This window comes from Apodemus sylvaticus, chromosome 11 (assembly GCF_947179515.1).
Source record: "Apodemus sylvaticus chromosome 11, mApoSyl1.1, whole genome shotgun sequence".
NCBI classification, from domain to species: domain Eukaryota; kingdom Metazoa; phylum Chordata; class Mammalia; order Rodentia; family Muridae; genus Apodemus; species Apodemus sylvaticus.
The window spans coordinates 81,604,558-81,626,789 of record NC_067482.1 but is presented as its reverse complement, the minus strand read 5'-3'; the positions used below and the strand labels follow the sequence as shown (position 1 = coordinate 81,626,789).

The 22,232-nt window shown below is 46.4% G+C and overlaps 1 protein-coding gene across 3 annotated transcripts in view; it reads right to left on the bottom strand.

Moving 5' to 3' along the window:
* The window catches only part of Ccm2 (CCM2 scaffold protein), a 45,817-nt gene extending 23,647 nt beyond the window's left edge, over positions 1–22,170 (bottom strand). The window contains exon 1 of one of the 3 annotated variants that reach the window (XM_052197994.1): positions 22,043–22,170. In XM_052197994.1, the coding sequence (XP_052053954.1) occupies positions 22,043–22,072 (30 nt within the window). In that variant the 5' untranslated portion in view covers positions 22,073–22,170. Of the gene's footprint in view, positions 1–4,788; positions 4,921–22,042 lie in introns of those variants that run through there. The other 2 variants (XM_052197996.1, XM_052197995.1) reach the window with 2 other exon arrangements.
* Positions 22,171–22,232: the final 62 nt, after the last annotated feature.

The following is a 22,232-nucleotide window of genomic DNA, read 5'->3' as shown; positions in this document are numbered from 1 at the left end:
CAGTTGTCTGCCAGTCTAACTCATTATTAACTTACACATGGAAGCAACAGGAAACCAACTGTGAAACCAGAGGTTTGCCAAGATAACCTCTAACCAAGCTCTCACCAAATCAACAGGCCCACAGACCACAGGCCACTTACACTGTTTCTATAACAGTGATACACAGACATAAAATAGAGTGTGTTGGGAAAGACCCTGAGGTGTCTTGTAATCCCAGTCCAAAAGATAGACAGACCCTCTATAATGAGGTGACATGGGCTAGAACTCTGCAAGGAAACCAGGCCAGATCCTGATGCCCCATCCATGTCCCTCACTGCCTGAGAGTCCACGCTCTCCAGTCCCACGCGTGCCCAGCAAGTGCCCGCCACAGAGCTGGATCCCTTGTCTGGCCGTTGCAGCTTACGTGGCTTCCAGCATCCACTATGTATGTAGCATGCATGCAGCCTGTACAGACTACAGTAAGTAATAAATCCCACTGCAGAACCTTTATTTTGTCTGCCTACCAGACTGGTAACCCAGGAAGGCTGTGGATGAAAGAGTCCCTACCCTCAAGAGGGCTATAGCAGAGCAGAAAAATCAGGACAAGAGCAGAGTCAGAGAAACTAAACCCATGGCAAACCAGCGAGAAGCTAGCAGCTCAGCAGTTTTGGGCGGCCTACTGTAATGTCAAACCACCTCGGTTTTGTGCTACCCTAAGCAGCAAGGAACAAGGAGAGCTGACCAGAATCGCTATCACCCTCGGTCGACTCACAGACTAGCCAGGAAAAGCCCAATCCCCAAATCCCAGGCCTAAATCATGAGCCTTCCAGTCTAACCAAGCTCAGATAATCAACTGAAACAACAATGTCCCTCAGCCATGGCCTCACCTCCCAGATCTCAGTTACCCACAGTCAACTGTGACTGCTCAATACTAAATGGAGAATTCCAGAAAGTAACAATTTGGAAATTTCAAATATATTTAAATATACTTACTACAGGACAGTGTTACAACTGCTACATAATCATTTATGGTGCTCATCTCTACACTATCCTAGGACTTTAGCACAGGCATGGAGGTCCCAGGAAAAAGTCTATATAGATATTGGGCTTAGTACTACCCTCAGTTTCAAGCATCTATGGGCCTTTGATGCACCTGTTTAAAGTAGGAAAAACACTGTTGGTGGAGGGAGATGTGTCTGGCCCTACACTGAGTCTTGGATATAACAAGAATTATGTGCCACTATCCCCATGCCCAATGCCTCAAATTATCTGAGTTGGTTCCTACGATGTAGAACACTGAAACCCAGACCACAATAAGAAATGCCTGGTGCTCTGGTCGGGCTGACCAATCCATTAGTGTTACCTCAGCTCTCAGCTAGTGGGGACAAACAGCTAGGACAGCAGGACTGGAGGGCAGCATTCAGCCTGAACAAGGAGGAGGACTGTGATACTGAGGCGGTAAGATTGCAAGATCAAGGTTAGACTGGGTCTCATAAATAACAAAGTGCTGCGGACGCACAGACCGGGAGCTTCTGCCTCGCACGGGAAAGCCAAGGAAGAAAAGGGGGGTGCTGTAGCTCAGATCGTAAGTTGCTTTTTCTTTCGCTGATTTGGTTATGAGTCTATTTTTGGTAGGTTTCTTTTTGAGACAGGGTTTATTGTATAGCTCAGGCTTAGGACAGAATCTGCAGACTTCTGAGTGGCTCAATTACAGGTGAGAGCCACCACACTAGCTCTTAACATGAAGATGTAAAAGATTATGGTTAAAGAGCAAAGGAGCTAGACGTGGTGGCACATGTCTTTGATTGGGAGGATCTGAGTTTGAGACCAACCTGGTCTGAGTTCCAGGTCAGCCAGGGCTACATAGAGAGATCCTGTCTCCATCAATGAATCAATCAATCAATCAAGTAAATGTACAAATAATATTTTGGTGGGCAGAGTCAGATTTCAGTAACTGATCATAAGGTCTTTAATTTGCTGTGATGTCCTATAGATAAATACACCAAGAATAAAAGGCTGATTTGGCAACTGCTATTCTTCATTTTGTAGCATGCTACTGCGTGTGCACGATTTGGACCCCAGAGGAGCAGCAGGGCCCAGTAGATCCCAGCACAGGCGGGTCTTCCAAACCAAGAAACTGAGTCCGCAGGTCGAAGGGAGCAAGCCAGGGTCCAGCTGAGAAAGGAGTATGGAACACAGGAACAAAACTCCTGGACATACAGTGAGAAGTTTTTCCTGTCTCTCTGAAAAGCCTCTCAGATCCTATCAATATTTTTCCATTCTTTGCTATCTTATGCCCAAAATAGTCCTTCAAGTTGGAAACGGGAGTGAGCATGTGGCTTGGTAGCACAGAAATTACCTCACCAGCAAACACAAAGTCCTTGTTTAATTTTCAGTGTCACAGAAAGAAGAAAGGTATGTGTGTGTGGGGGGGGTGGGGGTGCAGACTAGGAATCTAACAACAACAATAACAAGAAAACCACAACTATCCAGAGAAGCGTGTGGCCGCCCCACGATAACGGCCCTTGGAAGCAGGAAGATCTGGAGCTGGATGCCACATAAGGAAAGTAACTCACTGGTCTTTTCATGTAGTGACTCTGTCCTCCACATCACTGTGGCACAGTTAAATATGTGTGTGTGCATGTGTGTATGTATATGTGATGGCTGAGAATGAGCCTTCAAGTGTAGCAATGGGACCTCCAGGGGGAAAGATCAATCGTCCCCGATGGAGCTGAAAAAGTTGCTCAAGCCCTAAGAAGGAAGCGCCAGGCACCAGCTGAGAGTTGGAAGGTTAACTACGAGGCACCACCTTAAGAAGCGGGTGTGCAGTGCACTTGCCAACATCACGTTATCTAAGAAGCCCAAGAAACTCTTGCAGGAGATCTGACTTGCTCAGAAAGAAAAAGCAGCCACGGAAGTGGAAGCACCCTCCAAGACAACCAGGACTAGTGAGCCACTGCAAAACGACAAAAGAAGATAAAGGCTCCCCTATGGAGGGAAGAGCTACATTCCTACATCTACCTCTTCTACCAGAAGATTCTCAACTGCACTTAGCAGGGTTTGGAGGACTTTGGATAAAAATATTACCGTATTTCACTCTCCCAGACCCCTCTTCTCTCATGGACTTCTGACCTCCCCCTGGGGGTATATTCTGGGAAGGAAGAGGACACAGAAGGAGTGGAGAGGGCCCGCTCTAGCAGTTAGCTCTTTTTGTAATAAAAGCCTTAGTGGGTGTTCTCCTTGCAAAGACCCAGCTCAGCACGTGATTCTGGAGCAGGCGCGAACTGACAAGCCTGAGAGAGAGACAAACTAAGGCACAAGGCCTCAGCAGTCTGACACGTGCTGTCGGTTATCTTCACCACCAGCTACTTAGTAGTTCATCTCGTCCTAAGACTACCCCCATACTCAAAGCCACAGGCCGTGTCCATCAGGATGGCTACAGACTGTGAAAGTGAAGGGCCTGCCTCCCCTCCCCACCCCCAGTCTAACAGGAAGACGGACAGCAACTGCACGGAGGGACTGTAAGGGGAAGAGGCCCAGAGGCCAGTGAGAGGGTCTGAAGGGAGGCCTGCGGATGGCTCTGCACCGCATCTCATAGATTCCACCTATCGTTCCTCACAATCACGTCCTGCCTAGGCCGCATCTTACACAAACTCTAACAGAAAGAATTCCTAGCTGGAGCCAGGGGGTGAAGGTTGGGTGGGGATGTGGGACCCTCCTTTAATCCCAGCACTCAGGAAGCAGAGACAGAGATCTCTTGAGTTCCAAGTCAGCCAGGGAGGACTACACAGTAAAACCTTGTCTCAAAAAAGCCAAAACCAAACCCAACAAAAAGGAGCCCTTCTGCTGGCCCGACCGTACTACAGCCTCACACAGCGAGCAGCTTCGGGCGCTCAGCAACCCCGGTGACACATTCACTTGTTTCTCTTTCTTTTTCTTTCTTTTTCTTTCTTTCTTTCTTTCTTTCTTTCTTTCTTTCTTTCTTTCTTTCTTTCTTTCTTTCTTTCTTTCTTTCTTTCTTTCTAAGAAAATCAAGGGATGGGGGTGTAGTTCAGTTGCCCAAGGCACTTGGTTTGGTCCCCAGCTCCTCATAAAAACCAGGTGAGGTGGCACTCTGCAGATGGAGGGAGGAAGATTAGAAGTTCAAGGTCATCCTCAGCTAATGACAGACTGGGATATTGGAGATTTGGGGGAAGGGAAGGAAAAAGAAGGGTGAGTAAGGAGAGTGAGTGCTCCAGGCCCTACCAATGGAAAAGGACCTGGGCATATGGACCAAGACAATGGGCACAACAGGCCTGCACACAGCCTGCCTCAGCATTCCCTGGTTCTGGGGGAATGCAATCAAATGGGACCTCTGCCTACTCCTGCTCTACTGGTAATCCCACGAGGGCTATGCTGGGTGTAGGCCGGGGTCCCTGTGACAGCCCAGTTCTGTTATGCATTCATGGACTGTTGTACACTCTAGGGATAAGGCTCCTCAGAGTTCCCTCAATTTCTCAACCCTTTTTCTTCTGCCAGCTTTTAACTGTGACCTTAGAACTCATGAGACTACAAGTCCGCAGGAAATATCTTCCCTGAAAGACACAAAACCCATGGCCTCTGTGGCCATCAGTCTAACCTCAGCTGGACAGGACAGCCACCCAAGAGCAGGCCCAAATCTTGGTCCCCACCCTCCTCCAGCACGGTGTAAATGTGCCACCCAGCATCTCTGGGCAGGGCTCAAGGCTCCAGTATGAAAGCACACCCTGGAGGCAGCTTGAATGTTGGTTCCTACGAGGACATTCTCTCTGACACTGAGTCTGAACATACCTCGTTCTCCATGGGAGTTCTCCAGGGGCACTAAAGTTGGAAGAGTCTCTTTGGAGGAATCCTGGTTCCTCCCCGTCTGCCGACAGCTGCCGTGCCTTTTCTAGTCCCCTCTGAGATGGTTGAAAAATATGATCAGATGCTAAGCCCTCCCTCTAAAAAACACGAGCACACAGGAAGACCAGAAACCACAGCTTCCTTCTGCAAAGCTTACTGAAGTTGTTTACAGTTTTGAGAAAGCTTAAAGAGCAAGAGCGTCCAGAAGCTGTTGGCCAATTCCAAGGAGACTGCCTGCAAGAGACACAAAGTAAACTAGCGGACGTTCCCCCACTGCTCAGAGCGGAGTCCCACAGGCAGCCCAGGCAGCCCATGGCCATTTCCATCCCACTTGCAATCCATTGCTGATGGAGTTTATTTGGAAGCCTGAGCATAGGCACACTGCAGGGCTACATCATCAGGGAGGGCCCAGCCCTGTGGTCCTGGTGGCAGGAGGATAAGGAGCATTTCCAGGTGTGCTAAGTGCTCGCCTATAGTAGCCCAGGGCCAGGAGACCTGAATTTAAGTCACCAACTTGCAACAAAGCAATGTGTTAGTAAGCAAGTTGTTTTAATTTCCTCACAGTTAAACTTCCTCATCCAGAAAAGGAGAAGTTACATTTATCATTATAAAAGTTCCTTACAGTTGAAGGTTCCAGAATAGCTTGTAATAGAAATGGCTATTTAACTGGTTAATTAGTATGACTCTATACACCCATAGACCAATAAGCAAGTGTAAGAAAATGCAGATGTTCCTGGCCCTGTGGTGAATTTCGGCCCCAGTGAATCCATCACAAATTAAGTCGAAAGGTATCTAACCTAGGAATCTAACCTACCTGCACTCAGTGTATCTCCGTGTAGCTGCATCTGCCGTAAAGGAGCTACCTGAGCTGCGAGCCTCAGCCCCACCAACAACACCGAACCCAGCAGTAGGTAATGTGTAATCTATCGAATTCTATACACTGAACATGAAGACAGACCGTGTGGGTACCTTTTGTGTCATCATACAGCTGAAAACCCAGTAAGTGTTACCACCCTGTAAGGAAGCGCACTAGCCACTTTGTGAATTCCATGCTGAACTGAACCAAAACCGACCTGAACACAAAGCCTGACGTGTCCTAGCCAACTCTGTCCATAAAAGGGCAATTTCATATCGGTTTGCTTCACTGACCTACAACAAATAAATTTATTCCTTCCTGGTTCCAAAAAACTGTTACTGCAGACCAATTCTGTGTTTCAATTATTCACCTGTGTGCCAAAACTCAGAAAGCACAAAATAGAGAGAGAGAGAGAGAGAGAGAGAGAGAGAGAGAGAGAGAGAGAGCAGTCCCACACACTCATGACTCAGCACCTGACACTAACAGCCTGTCACGACCTCTTTAAATCAGAGCAGTCACAGCCTCAGGCTCCTTTCTAAATGCCTTACAGAGAAGACGCAAGTAATCTGACCGTGACAGACAGGGGAGAGCAGGTAAGACCAACAGAGACACAGGAGGCCACACTGCTTTTGTTATTTCAGCCCCCCCAACATGGTGACTTAAAAGGTGATCAACACTAATCCACCAATCAACACAATCCTTCCTCCACAAGTCCAGGGGATCAGCAGGAAAGAGAAGGCTTCGGGCACACAGCATCCAGGGAAAGCTGTTTAAGAACTACAGCACAGGGCTGGAGAGATGGCTCAGCCGGTTAAGAGCACTGACTGCCCTTCCAGAGGTCCTGAGTTCAAGTCCCAGCACCCACATGGTGACTCATAGCCATCTGTAACGCGGATTCGATGCCCTCTTCTGGTGTGTCTGAAGACAGTGAGAATGTATAAGGAAGGAAGGAAGGAAGGAAGGAAGGAAGGAAGGAAGGAAGGAAGGGCTGATAAAATTAAAAAAAAAAAAAAAGAACTACACCACAAAACAAGAACAGACAGTTAAGAAAAGAGAACAAGTATGCTGTCTTAGAGGTTAGAGAAGTTCATTAGCTATAGCTAAACCAAAATGAATGACCAGGAGTTGGATAGACTGGGATTGGCCAACATCTGCTTGTTGCTTATAGGCCAAAAATACAAATAAATGTTTGTCTTTATTTTCTGGAGTTGGAGATTGAAGCCCCAGGGCCTTGTGTATGCTAAATACGCATTTGTCCCCCCCCCCCCCAGCCCAAATCTTGGTCCCCACCCTCCTCCACCCAGCATCCCCACGCAGGGCTCAGAGCTCCGGTGTGAAAGCACATCCTGGAGGCAGCTTGCATGTTGGTTCCTCCAAGGATATTCTTTCTGACAGAGTCTGATCCACCTCGTTCTCTACGGGAGAGCTCCAGGGGCACTAAAGTTGCACTACTTGTACTTTTACAAGTCAACATTTGTGCCAGGAGTGAAGGCACATACTTGCAATCTCAGCACTTGAGCGGTAGGTAGGTCAGAGGAGAAAGAACAAGGCCAGCGAAGTGTTAGTCACCAAAGAGTGCCAGTCTCAGTCAGAGAATCCTATTAGAAAAAACTGTTCTGGGCTGGAGAGATGGTTCCACCATTAAAGGCCAGTCTCACAACCAAAACTACAAGAAAAACTGTGCTCTAAAACAGGCATGGTGACACACACTTCTAAGTCCAGCTAGTGCTGGGAGATATAGGCGGGAGATTTCTGGGAGTTCTGGTCTGTAGACCAGTCTGGTTTATATAGCTAATCCCAGGCCAACTAAAGATACTCAGCAAGACCCTGCCTCAAAAAAATACAAAACAACCAACAAAACATACTGTTCGCCTGGCACATGCCTTTAATCCCAGCACGTGGAAAGCAAAGACAGGGGGATCTGTAAGTTTGAGGCCAGCCTGGTCTACAGGGCAAGTTCTAGGACAGCCAGGACTGCCCAGAGAAATTCTGTCTCAGAAAAAAGAAAGGAAACACTGATTACTCAGTGATTATAGCATTCGAAACTTTTCAATATAAACTTTGTAAAAGTTCTTCTCCTTTACTGCTCAAGTATCTACTTAATGGCCCAGAGTCTAATAAAATATTTTCTACTTGGTCTTTACAGGAAGGTTGATTTGTTGATTTAATTTTATAAATATACGTGTTTGCCTGTATGTGTGCCTGTGCACCAAGAATATGTCTGTTGTCTAATGTTACAGATGTTTGGGAGCTGCTATGCGAGTGCTAGGAATTGAACCTGAGTCCTCTAGAAGGACAACCAGTGCTCTTAACCACGGAGCCAGCTAGCTCTTTAGCCCCCTGCAGGAAGCATGCGGTAGTGACTGGTCCTGTGACAGGGAAAAGACATGAAACCGCACTCCCACATAGCAGGGGAGTTACTGGCAACTCATAGCTGCGCGAGAGGCCAGCCGTGACCCAGTGGAAGGCTATACACCCGTGAATATATGGGCAGCACAAACTGGACTTGAGAATAGGGGATTTTAAAAAGACAAATGTGGGGCATAGGGAAGGAGGTGGGATGTGGGAGAGTTGGGGGAGGGGTAAATATAGTAAAAGGTCAACATACAAAATTCTCAAAATTAAAAATTTCTTTGAGAATTTTTTTTTTTTTTGCCTGTCATGGTGCTCATGCCATAATCAGGGGGCTAAAGCAAGCACATAGTTATGACTTCAAGGACAGCCTGGACCACTAAAGTGCCAGAAGAACAGGCTACAGAATGAAACCTTGTCTAAAAAAGAAAAAAAGGAAAGAAAAAATTTAAATACAGACACACACACAGACACACACAGATATACACACACACACACAGACACACACAGATACATACACACAGAGACACACACACACACACAGACACACACACAGATACATACACACACAGATACACAGACACACAGTGATACATACACACACACAGAGACACACAGAGACACACAGACACACACACACACATTTGCCAGCGACAGTAGTAAGATTCCCCTCAGGGCTTTGGGCAGATTTTCAGTGCCAGGCATAAATTCCCTACTGTGGAGCAGGCTTCAGATCTCATTCAGAAAAGTTTCTTTCTTTTCTTTTTTGGACAAGGTTTCATTCTGTAGCCCGTACTTCTGGAACTTAGGGGTCCAACTCATTGGTGCCCAAGAAGTCAGAAGATGACACTGGATTCCCTGTAACCAGAGGTCCAGGTACCTGTGACTACCAAGTACTCTTGACCAGTGAGCCATCTCTCCAGTGAACCATCTCTCCAGCCCCTAAATATTTATTGGTACACGTACAGATCTATGATGTTCTCAGGCATAGCCAGAGCACCGTCTTTTACAGTAAGCCATGATTAATGCAGAGATTCATAACTGGTCCAAGTCCTGAGAGAGGAAGTAATTGTTGAGTGCTTGGTCTGAAACAAGACATCTGCGGCACCCGTGAGGACCAGGAACGACCCAGAAGAGGGAGCAGAAGGCAGGAAGATGAGGGCGCTATGACACGCTGTCTTTGGTCACTGCAGACATGCACTCAGCAGGCTGGAACGATGAGTCAGCAGCTGAGAGTACTAGCCGCTCTTCTGCAAGTCCAGCTTCAGGAGACCCAAGACTCTTACACAGACATACATGCAGGCAAAATACTACGGCACATAAAATAAAAAATATTTTAAAAGCCAGGCGGTGGTGGCGCACGCCTGTAATCCCAGCACTCAGGGAGGCAGAGGCAGGCGGATTTCTGAGTTCGAGGCCAGCCTGGTCTACAGAGTGAGTTCCAGGATAGCCAGGGCTATACAGAGAAACCCTGTCTCGAAAAAAACAAATCCAAAAAACCAATATATATATATATATATATATATATATATATATATATATATATATATATATATTTTTTTTTTTTTTTTTTTAAAGAGCCGGGCGGTGGTGGCGCATGCCTGTAATCCCAGCACTTGGGAGGCAGAGACAGGAGGATTTCTGAGTTCGAGGCCATCCTGGTCTACAGAGTGAGTTCCAGGACAGCCGGAGCTACAGAGAAACCTTGTCTTGAAAAAAACAAACAAACAAACAAAAAACCAAACAAAAGAAACTATTGCAAGGGCTAGGGATATAACTCATAACTTAGTGGTAAAACACTTGTCTAACATATGAGTGAGGTTCTAAGTTCAATTCCCAGGACAAAAAGAAAGAAAAGAGAAGGGAAGGGGAAGGGGAAGGGGAAGAAGGGGAAGGGGAAGAAGGGGAAGAAGGGGAAGGGGAAGAAGGGGAGGGGAGGGGAGGGGAGGGGAGGGGAGGGGAGGAGAGGAGGAGGAAGGGAAAGGAAAAATGGAAAGGAAAGGAAAAGGAAAGGAAAAAGGAAAGGAAAAAGGAAAGGAAAAAGGAAAGGAAAAAGGAAAGGAAAAAGGAAAAGGAAAAAGGAAAGGAGAAAGAAAGAAAGAAAGAAAGAAAGAAAGAAAGAAAGGAAAGAAAGAAAGAAGAAAGAAGAAAGAAAAAAGAGAGAGAGGAAGGAAAGAAGGTGAGAGAAAGAAAGAAAGAAAGAAAGAAAGAAAGAAAGAAAGAAAGAAAGAAAGAAAGAAAGAAAGAAAGAAAGGGAAAGGGAAAGGGAAAGGAAAAGGAAAAGAAATGAAAAGAACATTTGAGAGGCAGAGACAGGCAGATCTCTTTGAGTTCAAGGCCAGCCTGGTCTACAAAACCAGTTCCAGGGCAGCCAAGCAGCCAAGGCTACACAGAGAAACCTTGTCTTGAAAGAAAGAAAGTTGTTAGCAAACCTCCCATTACAAACATAGATGCTGACACATTCTGGGTAAAATAATGTCTGTAAAATCCTTTGAAACAGGGCTTGAGGCCAGGCAGTGGTGGCACACGTCTTAAATCCCAGCACTTGAGAGGCAGAGGCAGATGAATTTCTGAGTTCGAGGCTAGCCTGGTCTACAGAGTAAGTTTCAGGACAGCCAGGGCTACACAGAGAAACCCTGTCTCAAAAAAAAAAAAACAAAAGAAAGGAAGGAAGGAAGGAAGGGAGGAAGGGAGGGAGGGAGGGAAGAAGGAAGGAAGGAAGGAAGGAAGGAAGGAAGGAAGGAAGGAAGGAAGGAAGGAAGGAAGGAAGGAAGGAAGGAAGAAGAAAAAGAAAAGAAGAAGAAAAAGAAAAAGAAAAAAGAAAAAGAAAGAAAAAGAAGAAAAAGAAAAAGAAAAAGAGAAAAAGAAAAAGGAAAGGAAGGAAGGAAGGAAGGAAGGAAGGAAGGAAGGAAGGAAGGAAGGAAGGAAGGAAGGAAGGAAGGAAGGAGAAAAAGAAAAGAAGAAGAAAAAGAAAAAGAAACAGGAGGGCTGGAGAGGGAGAGATGGCTCAGTGGTTAATGCTGGCTTCTTCCAGAGTTCCATTCCCAGCACCCACATAGTGGTTCACAGTGTCCCTGACTCCAGTCCCAGGGGTCCTTTGCAGGCACTAGGCACACATGTGGTATACAGATATCAGCATAGATAAAACAGCCCCACACATAAAATAAACCTTAAAACTGTAAAGCACGGGAAACCTGGGGAGATGCGAACTAAGAACCTAGAGTTCCAATCTTCATGGAAATGCAGGTGAGGGAGCACACACCTGTAACCTCAGAACACCTGAGGAATAAAAAGAAAAATATCAGAGCTCATAATGAAATGCTAGAGAGCTGGAGACAGCTTAGCAGTTAGAGCACAGGCTGCCCCTGCACTGTATGTGGTTCAATTACCAACATCCACACAGCAGCTCACAAATGTCTGTAACTCCAGTTCTTGGGGACCCGATGCCCTCTGCTGGCCTCCTCAGGCACTGCATGCACATGGTGCATACACAGGCAAAACATTCATGCATATAAAATAAAATAAAAATGAATAAATGTTTAAAAATAAAATAAAATGCTGCTGTGGTAGCTGGGTTAAAAAGGAAAACAGCCGGCCAATGTGGTGCACACCTTTAATCCCAGTCCTTGGGAGGCAGAAGCAGGTGGATTTCTTGAGTTTGAAGTCAGTCTGGTCTACAGAGTGAGTTCCAGGACAGCCAGGGCTACATAGAAAAATCCCTTCTCAGAAAACAAACAAAAAAAGCAAACAAAGAAAAGAGAAAGAAGAAAGCTCAGAAGCCCTGAAGTCCAGCCCTGTGGGTTTCAGGACAAAGACGACACTGTGTGGAATCTCAAAACGGAAGCCGGCTGGGGTCTGACAGCAGATGTTCAACTGCCAGGAGCTAGGGAGGGAGTTACTGAACAGCAGACACACAACTGCTACATTATCAGACCAGGATATACTCACATGTGACAGAATGTGAGCCTGCCAATCTAGGTTGTCTCTTTTCTCTTTACATTTTTTCTTTTTAATGTGTCTGCATGATTTGCTTGCATGTATGTCTGCCTGTACCACATTCATGCCTGGTGCCCGAGGCTACAAAGCAGATGTCAAATAGGGTTACAAACAGCTTCTAGCACATCTATTCTGGGAATCAAACCTGGGTTCTAGAAGAGAAGCTAGCCAGTGTTCTTTCTTTACCAGTGAATGAGCCGTATCCAGGCCCTCCTCCTCTTTGAGACAGAGGCTCACTATGTAACCTGGCTGGCCTAGAACTCACTATGTAGACCAGGGTGGCCCCCAACCTCCAGAGATCCACCTGTCTATGTCTCCCAAGCTTTGGGATTAAAAGTATGCATCAGCCGGGCAGTGGTGGCACACACCTGTAATCCCAGCACTTGGGAGGCAGAGGCAGGAGGATTTCTGAGTTCAAGGCCAGCCTGAGTTCCAGGACAGCCAGGGCTATACAGAGAAACCCTGTCTCAAAAAAGACCAAAAAAAAAAAAAAAGTATGCATCACCATGCCCAGCCCCTAGGTTTCCTTAGTAATTCACTCCGTGTAAAGCAACGAAGGAGACAGAATTCTCTAAATCACAGAAGATGCTGTGTCACAGCACATATAAAGTAGATTAAAAACTGTCAGAAAAATGTTCATGGAATTTTAAACTATAAGATAGATACAAACATTTTTTTCTTTTTCACCCCTCAAGGCTACAAGTAATTATGCACATGAAATGTACTTTATACGCACATGACCGCGCACGGAGTCCTGTAAGGTAAGAACAGTAGCACACCGGCTTAGGCTGACCACTCCGATCAATCACAAAGCTCAGCCATCCTTTCTACCTCCCTGGGTGACACAATACACCACCTTAAGCCCCAAACAAAAGCCAAATTTCAACTTCCTTCTGTGCTTATTAAAGAGGATTACTTTCATTGTATACACTTAATGCCTGTAGTCAAAAGCCTAATTCTTCACACAATCCAAACAAAAAATTGTTACCAATCAGGCACACTTGAGAGGAAAAAACTGCCACAAAGTTGGCGCCAGCACAATGGTAAGGAAAAAAGTTTCCTATTTGTACTGGAAAAAGAAAAGAAAAAGACCTGGCTTGGGGGAGTGGCCCAGTGATAGAGCCTCGGCCTTACATTCATGAGGCCTTGGGTTTTTCAACCCTCAGTGCCAGAAACCCAAAACACCAAACATCTACTGTCTGTCTCACTGGACAATCCAAACACAAACCTGTTCACTTCTCATAGTCAATCAGGAACTGCTGCTACAGCCATGCACTTGCCATTAACCCTAGCACTAGGAGACAGGCAGTCAGGTTTCTGAGTTCAAGGTCAGCTTGGTTTACACAGCTAGTACCAGGCTGGCCAGGGCTTCATACCCTGTATTGCCATAAATAAATAAAGTTAATTTTTTAAAAAGATTTATTTCAGCCGGGCGGTGGTGGCACACGCCTTTAATCCCAGCACTAGGGAGGCAGTGGCAGGCAGACTTCTGAGTTCGAGGAGTGAGTTCCAGGACAGCCAGGGCTACACAGAGAAACCCTGTCTCGAAGGAAAAAAAACATTTATTTCATTTATATGAGCACACTGTAGCTGTGTTCAGACACAGCCAGAAGAGGGCATCTGATCCCATTACAGATGGTTATGAGCCACCATGTGATTACAGGGAATTGAACTCAGGACCTCTGGAAGAGCAGCCAGTGCTCTTAACTACTGAGCCACTTCTCCAGCCCCAAAAAGTTAATTTTTAAAAAAAGGCTTCCTTGATCTGTTGAAGCTTATTCTCTCCCAGCTCTGGGAGCGAGTGGGAAACTCAAGATCAAGGTGTAGGCAGGGCTTCTCCTGTGCACAGTGTTGGATAGCATCTTCCTACTGGATCCCACACTGTCCCTATCTCTTCTCACAATAACAAAATTCAAGTCAGATCTCAGTGAGCCTCAGGTACACTATTTAAACTTAAGCATGTCTTGCCAGGCATGGTGGGGCATGCCTTTAACGTCAGCACTGTGGGAGGCTAAGATAGAGTTCCCAGGGCTTCAAGACCAGCCTGGGCTACAAAGTAAGCTCAGGACAGCCTAAGCTAGAGATACTCTCAAAAACAATCAACAAGAAAATTTAGGCACCCCTTTAAAGCGCTCCCCCTCCATATACAGTCACCTCATGAGATTGTGGGTGTGAACTTAGGAGCTGCAGGGATAATTCAACCCACACAGGTACAAGCAGGAATGAGAAAAAAAGTAAAAAGGGCGCCTACACATCAACCCTGTTTGAAGTCAGGCATGGGGGTGGATTCATACTTGAAGTTTTCATAATCAAAAGGTTTTCCTGATCCTTTGTATCAAAACTTCTTCACCCTGTCCTTGGCTGCACTTCCTGGGTCAAAGCTGCTGCCTGGCACTGGTGGTGCTGACCAACACGCATCTAATGGATAAATAAGCAGATTACTACAGCACAGCTCTGTAACAGCTTCAGTGCACATAGACCAACATGAATCTCCTGTAGTCCATCAGTCTCGCAGAGTTAAGGGTGTCTCTGTCGCTTCTTAGTTTCTGACCTTCAGTAGTAGCACCAGATTCCCACCTACAACCTGGTGCTATCTTCTCATCTTTCTTAATACACTGCAACATCTCTCATATTCCCAGAGTTGACATCAAAGGGGCCAGGTTCCTAAAGCTTAAGTCCTTAGCCCTCCCCTCTCTATGCTAAGCATGGCTCGGGCACATGAGGAAATACAGACGACTTCACAGCAGACAATAAGTAGCTAGGCACAGTGTCAGACACAGCTGTCATTTCACCACCTGAGAGGTAGAGGCAGGAATCAGCAGTTCAAGGTTATCATCAGCTACAAAGTAAATCCAAGGCCAGACTAAATAGCAGGAGACCCTCTTATTTTGTGGGGTTTTTGGTTTTGTTTTTGTTTTAAAAGGTATGGTGTCCCAATGCCTTTAATTCCAGCACTTGGGAAGCAGAAGCCAGCCTGGTCTGCAGAGTTCCAGGACAGCCAGGGCTTCACAGAGAAACCCTGTCTTGAAAAAGAAAAAGAAAAAACAAAAGCCCAACAAAAAGTGTTAGTGCGCCTTTCATCCCAGAAATTGGGAGGAGGCAGAGGCAGGAAGGATCTTTTGGAGTTTAAAGCCAGCCTTATCTGCACAGCAAGTTCCAGGCCAGCCAGGGCTACATAGTGAGACCTTGTCTCAAAACAAAACAAAACAAAACAAAACAAAATTCTCAGAGATCTACCTGCCTCTGCCTCCCGAGTGCTGGGATTAAAAGCACGTGCTACCACGCCCAGTAAAATTAATATTCTTTATTACCATTTAGCATCCAATTCTATATTTCTTGGGACTATCATACCTTTTTTATGTAAATAAAATTGTAAGTAAAGTAAATAAATTTTTTTGTTTTGGTTTGGTTTTTTCAAGACAGGGTTTCTCTGTATAGCCCTGGCTGTCCTGGAACTCACTCTGTAGACCAGGCAGGCCTCAAACTCAGAAATCTGCCTGCCTCTGCTTCCCAGAGTGCTAGGATTACAGGCATGCGCCACCAACACCCAGCTTAAGTAAATGAATTAATCAACAGACTATCTAACTTGGTTCAGATGGAAATGGCGGCCATTCTGTGCGCCAACCTCAGGGCTGAGGCATGGAAGAGGAGGCCGGCAATCCAGCCACATGGCTTTTCCCTGAGTAGTGACCCTCACTCAGGTAGACTATAAAACATACTTCCTGGGCTGGAAAGAGGGCTCAGCTGGTAAGAGCACTGACTGCTCTTCAGAAGGTCCTGAGTTCAAATCCCAGCAACCACATGGTGGCTCACAGTCATCCCTAATAAGATCTGACGCCCTCTTCTGGAGTGTCTAAAGAGAGCTACAGTGTACTTACATATATTAATAAATAAATTTTAAAAACAAACAAACATACTTCCTTACTCAGATACACACGAAAATTTGTTACAAAAAGGAATTGATCAACAGATGAAAAAGATGGCTAAAAGATATCAGATAAGCTAAGTTCCCACACCAGGACCCACATGGTAGGAGAGGGCTGTCTTTTAAGATTTTACTTAGGCTGGCATGGTGGAGCACTCCCTTTCCAGGACAAGCAGGGCTGTGTAGAGTGATCCTGTCTCAAAAACAAACAAACAAATAATTAAGTAAAACAAAAAGAAAGAAAAGAATTTATTTTGACCAAGAATGGTGGCACATGTCTTTAATCCCAGTACTTAGGAAGCAGAGAAAGATAGATCTGTGAGTTCAAAGCTAGCCTAAGCTACAAAGCAAGATCCAGACCAGCCAGGGAGAAATGGCCAGACTAGCTGGGTGGGGGACGCCTGTAATCCCAGCACTTGGGAGGCAGAGGCAGGCAGATTTCTGAGTTCGAAGCCAGCCTGGTCTACAGAGTGAGTTCCAGGACAGCCAGAGCTATACAGAGAAACCCTGTCTCGAAAAAAAAAACAAAGCCAAAAAGCCAAAAGAAAGAGAGAGAGAGAGAGAGAGAGAGAGAGAGAGAGAGAGAGAGAGAGAGAGAAATGGTCAGACTCTGTCTCAAGAAAAAAATCTATCTATATGGTGTGTGTGTGTGTGTGTGTGTGTGTATTTGAGTGTATATCGTCCTTGTGTGAGCACCCATAGAGGCCAGACAAAGGCATCAAATTCCCTGGAACTGGAGTTACAAGACACTTTAAAGTCACCCAAAGAGAGTATTAGGAAGTGAGGTGACACCCAACAGGTTATTTTTGACCTCCACATGCCAATTAGTGGACACACAGAACTAAATGCAGGGCTAGAGAGTTAGCTCCTCGTGCAGAGAGCCCAGGTTCCATTCTAGTCCACTGGGACACGGCAGGTCACACCCTTCTGTAACTCCAGTTCCAGGGGATCTAACACCCTCTTCTGACCTCCTTGGCCACCTGCACACATACGGTACACAAACATGCGGTTTAGGTAAAACATTCATACACAGCCGGATGCTGGTGGCGCACGCCTGTAATCCCAGCACTCTGGGAAGCAGAGGCAGGCGGATCTCTGAGTTCGAGGCCAGCCTGGTCTACAGAGTGAGCTCCAGGACAGCTAGGGCTATACAGAGAAACCCTGTCTCGGGAAAAAAAAAAAACACAAACAAACAAACACAGAAACCTAAAAATTAAAAATAATAATTTAAAAAAGTATGTACTAGCCAGGTGTGTTGGTACATGCCTATAATCTCAACATCTAGAAAGAAAACTGTGACAAATTTAAAGCCAGTAAATCTGAGGATAGCCAAGTCTTTACGGCAAACCCCTGCTTTAAAGAGACCAAAGAGTAACAAGATGAAGCTCAGTTGGTAGATTTCTGGCCTGGCAAGCACAAAGCTTGTGGGACTGATCCCCAACACTCCCAAACCCATCTGGACCATGAGACCTTGTCTGCGCATGTGTGTGTGTGTGTGTGTGTGTGTGTGTGTGTGTGTGTGTGTGTACACGCTCGCACACGTACACACGCGGGGGGGGGGGGGGGGGGGGGGAGCCGGGGATTAATTAGAGGGTCAAGGATATAGTTTAGTTAGCAAGCATTTGCCTAGCTTCAACAAAGCCCTGGGCTCAATCCAGCAATCCTTACATCCAGACAAGGTGGTATGTGCCTGCAATCCCAGTACTCAGGAGGCAAAGGCTCAGAGGTTGAATAGTTCAAATCATCCTTAGCTTCAAAATGAGTTCAAGACCATTTTGAGCTGTTAAGTGCTTGTCCTTAAAAGTAGTTAAGAAAACAGAATGTAGCTTAAATTGATAGAACAATTGATTGCCTATCACACACAAAATTCTGGATTTAGTCCTCATGCGCACACCTATAATCCCAGCCCTCAGAAGTGGAGGCAGGAAGATAAGAGTTAAACATCATCATCCATCCTTGACTATATAGTAGGTTCCAGACCAGTCTGGGCTGTGTGAGACCCTGTCTCAGAAAAGGAGAGCAGGGGAGAGGGTTACACTGCATCATATATAGTATAGTAAAATATTATAATATACAACATCTGAGATTAGTTCTGTACATAACAGCCTTATTCAGGGCTGGGGAGATGGCTCAAAAGCTAAAATCACTTACTGTTTGTTCTTGAAAAGGATTCTAGTTTAATTCCCACCACCCTATCTTGTGGCTCATAACTACGTCTAAGTCTAGCTCCGGGGAGCCATTGCCTCTAGCCTTCACAGGTCCCCACATGCATGTGAGCAAACCCCGACATGTACATATACAAAATTAAAAGGGGCTGGACCAATGACTCGGTGATTAAGAACACTGGCTGCAGCCGGGCGGGCGGTGGTGGCGCACGCCTGTAATCCCAGCACTCTGGGAGGCAGAGGCAGGCGGATCTCTGAGTTCGAGGTCAGCCTGGTCTACAGAGTGAGTTCCAGGACAGCCAGGGCTACACAGAGAAACCCTGTCTCGAAAAAAAAACCAAATCCAAAAAAAACAAAGAACACTGGCTGCTGGCACAGACTTGATGCACTATGGGGGGGGGGGGGGGGGGTACCCAGGGGGAACCCCATACAGGGGCCAGCAAATCAAATGGGATATAAATAAAATAAATAAATTAAAAGCAAAAACAAAAAGAACACTGGCTTCTCTTCCATTCCAAAGGACCTGGGTTCAATCCCAGCACTCACATGGCAGCTCACAACTGTCTATAGCTTCAATTCCGGGGAATCGAACACTCCACACAGACAGGCGTATTTAACGTATGCACCAATATACATAAAATAAAAATAAATCATTAAAATTTCTCAATTAGAGCTGGGTGAGGTGGTGCATGCCTGTGATCCTAGCACTTGGGGAGGCAGAGGCAGGCAGATTTCTGAGTTCGAGGCCAGCCTTGTCTACAAAGTGAGTTCCAGGACAGCCAGGACTACACAGAAAAACCCTGTTTCAAAAAACCAAAAAAAAAAACCAAAAAAAAAAAAAAAAAATCAATTAAAAGCAAATTTTTAATATAAAAACAAGAGCCTCATTCACCAAAAACAGGACCTTTCCATCTGACAGGTACAAACCACTCAACAGCAAGTGGTCACTCTACACCTCCTCCCAGGGCCCACAGCCGCAACCAGTTTTCCTGATGCATTCATCCCTCTGGCCTGGCCTGGGACTGAACCAGCTCTACTAGCTGCGCAAGCTCTCTAGCTTTTCTAGCATCTCCATGACTGCGGGTTCATGAACGCAACTGGCTCGACAGACTGATAGAGATATATAGTCACCATACTTCTGTTGCTATGATAGCTTCAAGACTGGCAGGGCCACTTGCACAAAATGAGATCTACTTGGTCCTCGGGATCACCAGCAGTTCTCTGATGTCTGTCTGAAGAGTAGGCCAGAGTAAAACCACTGCTTGGTAAGACATGGAGTACCCGAGACCTGGACAGGGCCTGCCAGTCCAGTTCTGAGACAGATCCTGATATACCCCAGGTTGGCCAGGATCCATGGAAGCTACCAGGGATGACCTTGAACTTTTGAGCCTCTTTCCCCTCCCCTCAAGTGCCAGGGTTACAGTATGCCATCAGGCCTCTGGGGCTTCCTGCCTGGCAGGCCAACACTATACCAACGAAGCTACAACTCCAGTACCCATTCATACTTTTAGAGGCTCGAGTTTGCACCTTTTCAAAGAGCTGGGTACATTTAAATGTCCAGACTGTAATAAAATTTATTAAGTTTGAATTTGTAGCCAGGCTGTTGTGGTGCACACCTTTATTTCCAGAGAGACAGGACAATCTCTTAAGGGCAGCATGATCTACAGAGCCAGTTCCTGGACACCCAGATCTGCACAAGGAATCTCTGTCTTGGGGTGGGAGATGAGATGGATTCATTAAATGTTTACAACAAGTACCTCTTGCTAACTGAGCATTATGAAAAGCACTTAAAATCCTAAGTTGGAGAAGATACTTCATATTAAACAGCATGATAAGAAGTCAGGTGTAGCAAGCAGTGGTGGCGCATGCCTTTAATCCCAGCACTTGGAAAGCAAAAGCAGGGATTTCTGAGTTCAAGGCCAGCCTGTCCAGTTCTACAGAGTGCGTTCCAGGACAGCCAGGACTATACAGAAAAACCCTGTCTTGAAAAAACAAAAAGAGAAAAAAGAAAAAAGAAGTCAGGTATAGGGCTGGAGAGATGTCTCAGCGGTAAAGAGCACTGGTTGCTCTTCCAGAGGTCCTGAGTTCAATTCCCAGCAACCACATGGTGGCTCACAACCATCTGTAATGGGATCCGATGCACTCTTCTGGTGTGTCTGGAGAGAGCAATGATGTATTTGAATACATAAAATAATAAATCTTTTTTTTTTAAGTCAGGTGTAGTGGCACAGCTTTTAACCCAGTACTGAAGAGGCAGGATCTCAGTGAGTTCAAGGCCAGCCTGGTCTAGATATTGAGTTGCAGGATAGCCAGGGCTATATAACAGAGAAACCATATTTCGAAGACAAACATGTGAGGAAGTTTCTTCAAGCTCCTGGTAAACCGTGTTAAGTCATGGCCTACATAGAAATTCAGGTCCCAAAGGTTGTCTCACTTGTTTACAGGGACAAGCTAAAGCAGGTGGAAGAATGCCTACATAGATCCCAACACAACGCATTATCTCCTTTAATAGACAATTAATCACTGTCTTCGTCTTTTTTTTTTCACTGCATGTAATTGTAAGATTTTCTTGCTACTGATCCAATAGCTCAGGGGGAAGTCTCAATGCATCTCTGCTCCTCAGCTTTCTAACCAAAATGGTACGCTATACAAAACAACAAAAACCAGGCAGGCAATTGGTCCCAAACAAGGACCAGAAAAACAGGGCCAGGTGTCTTACAGGGCTATAAGGTATGATACGAATACAATGACTAAGTCTCTAGGGACGGAGCTACTGGCACTGCAAAGACCAGCTGGCACAGGGCGGCATCATCCACACTTGGGCCAAGTCCTTCCTAAACAGCTCCCCTCCTTTCTAGCTAAATCCTTTTACAATACTCAAATCCCCTTTTTCTATATTTGCAGGCTGAATTACTTTGTTGGGCTGTTTCCCAGCCTTAAACCATCTCCGGAGGTAACAAGTTGATAGGACATCTAAACAGCAAGTACAAGTTTCTGTCTTAAAACAAAAGAAAGTGGGGTCAGCGCCGCTGGTCTGGACTCCCTGAAGGCCACCTGGCCACACTCTATTTCAAGTAAGACTTTCTGAAAAATGGGACACCTCCTAAAACAAGGTGATGAGTGGTGTGGCCAATTAACGGCTACAAGGAGGCTGGCTACAAGGAGGCTGGGTGGTGCTGAGCTAGGACATCAAAGTCGTTTTAAAACTTGTCCACAACGTGCACACATTTATCAAAATGAAAATGACAGGCAAACATTAAGATTGCAAAGCATTTATTTGAAAGGGATAACATTTTATCAAACTCCACTTTTCGCTTTAAAGGCAGTTAAAGCAGTTCATTCCCACATGGTCTTCCCAGGCTCCTGAAAATGTTCTTTATCAACTACTCAAGCCTGTAATTAAAGCCACATTTTTTAAACTACAGAAACGAAGGAGCCTCTTGAACCATGTCCTAAATCTTATTGCCAAACATAACGTCACTAAAATCACTCAGAGGTATTAAATACGAGCGACAGCCGACGAGCGAACCCGCCGAGAAGCTAAGTCCATCTCTGCTTTTTACTGGACATCCAAAAACAAAGCCAAGTGGGCAGCAAAAGCCTCGCCGGTCACGGCACAGCCCAGGGGCCCAAGTTCCAGCCCAGGCCACCTTCTGCCCCTCACTGGGCCCACTTCCTTTGTGGCCCCAGCCCGTCGCGCGGGGAAGGCGGGCCCCCTGTCAGACCGTCTGGAGCAGGCCGGGGGCGAGCAGCAAAAGGGACCCCCCCACCGGAAAGGCGCGGCACTTCCTCCGGGAGCCGCAGGCCCACCTGACCACTGTCCCTGCCCGCTCCGCCGCCCGCCCACCCCGAGGGACCCCCACCCACGCCCCCGCCCGGCGGCAGGACGCGCCGGTGAGCGCTCACCTTCTTGCCCTTCTTGCCCTCCTCCTCCATGTCGCCGCGTGCGGCCCCCGCGGCCCGCCCCGGGAGCCCCACCGCCAGCGGCCGCTACATGCTCGCTCTGGGCCCGCCACCCCCGCGCTCACCGCGCCGCCAGCCCGCCCGCAGTCTCCGCCCCGGCCGCGCCCCACCCGCACTTCCGGACCTAGGAAGC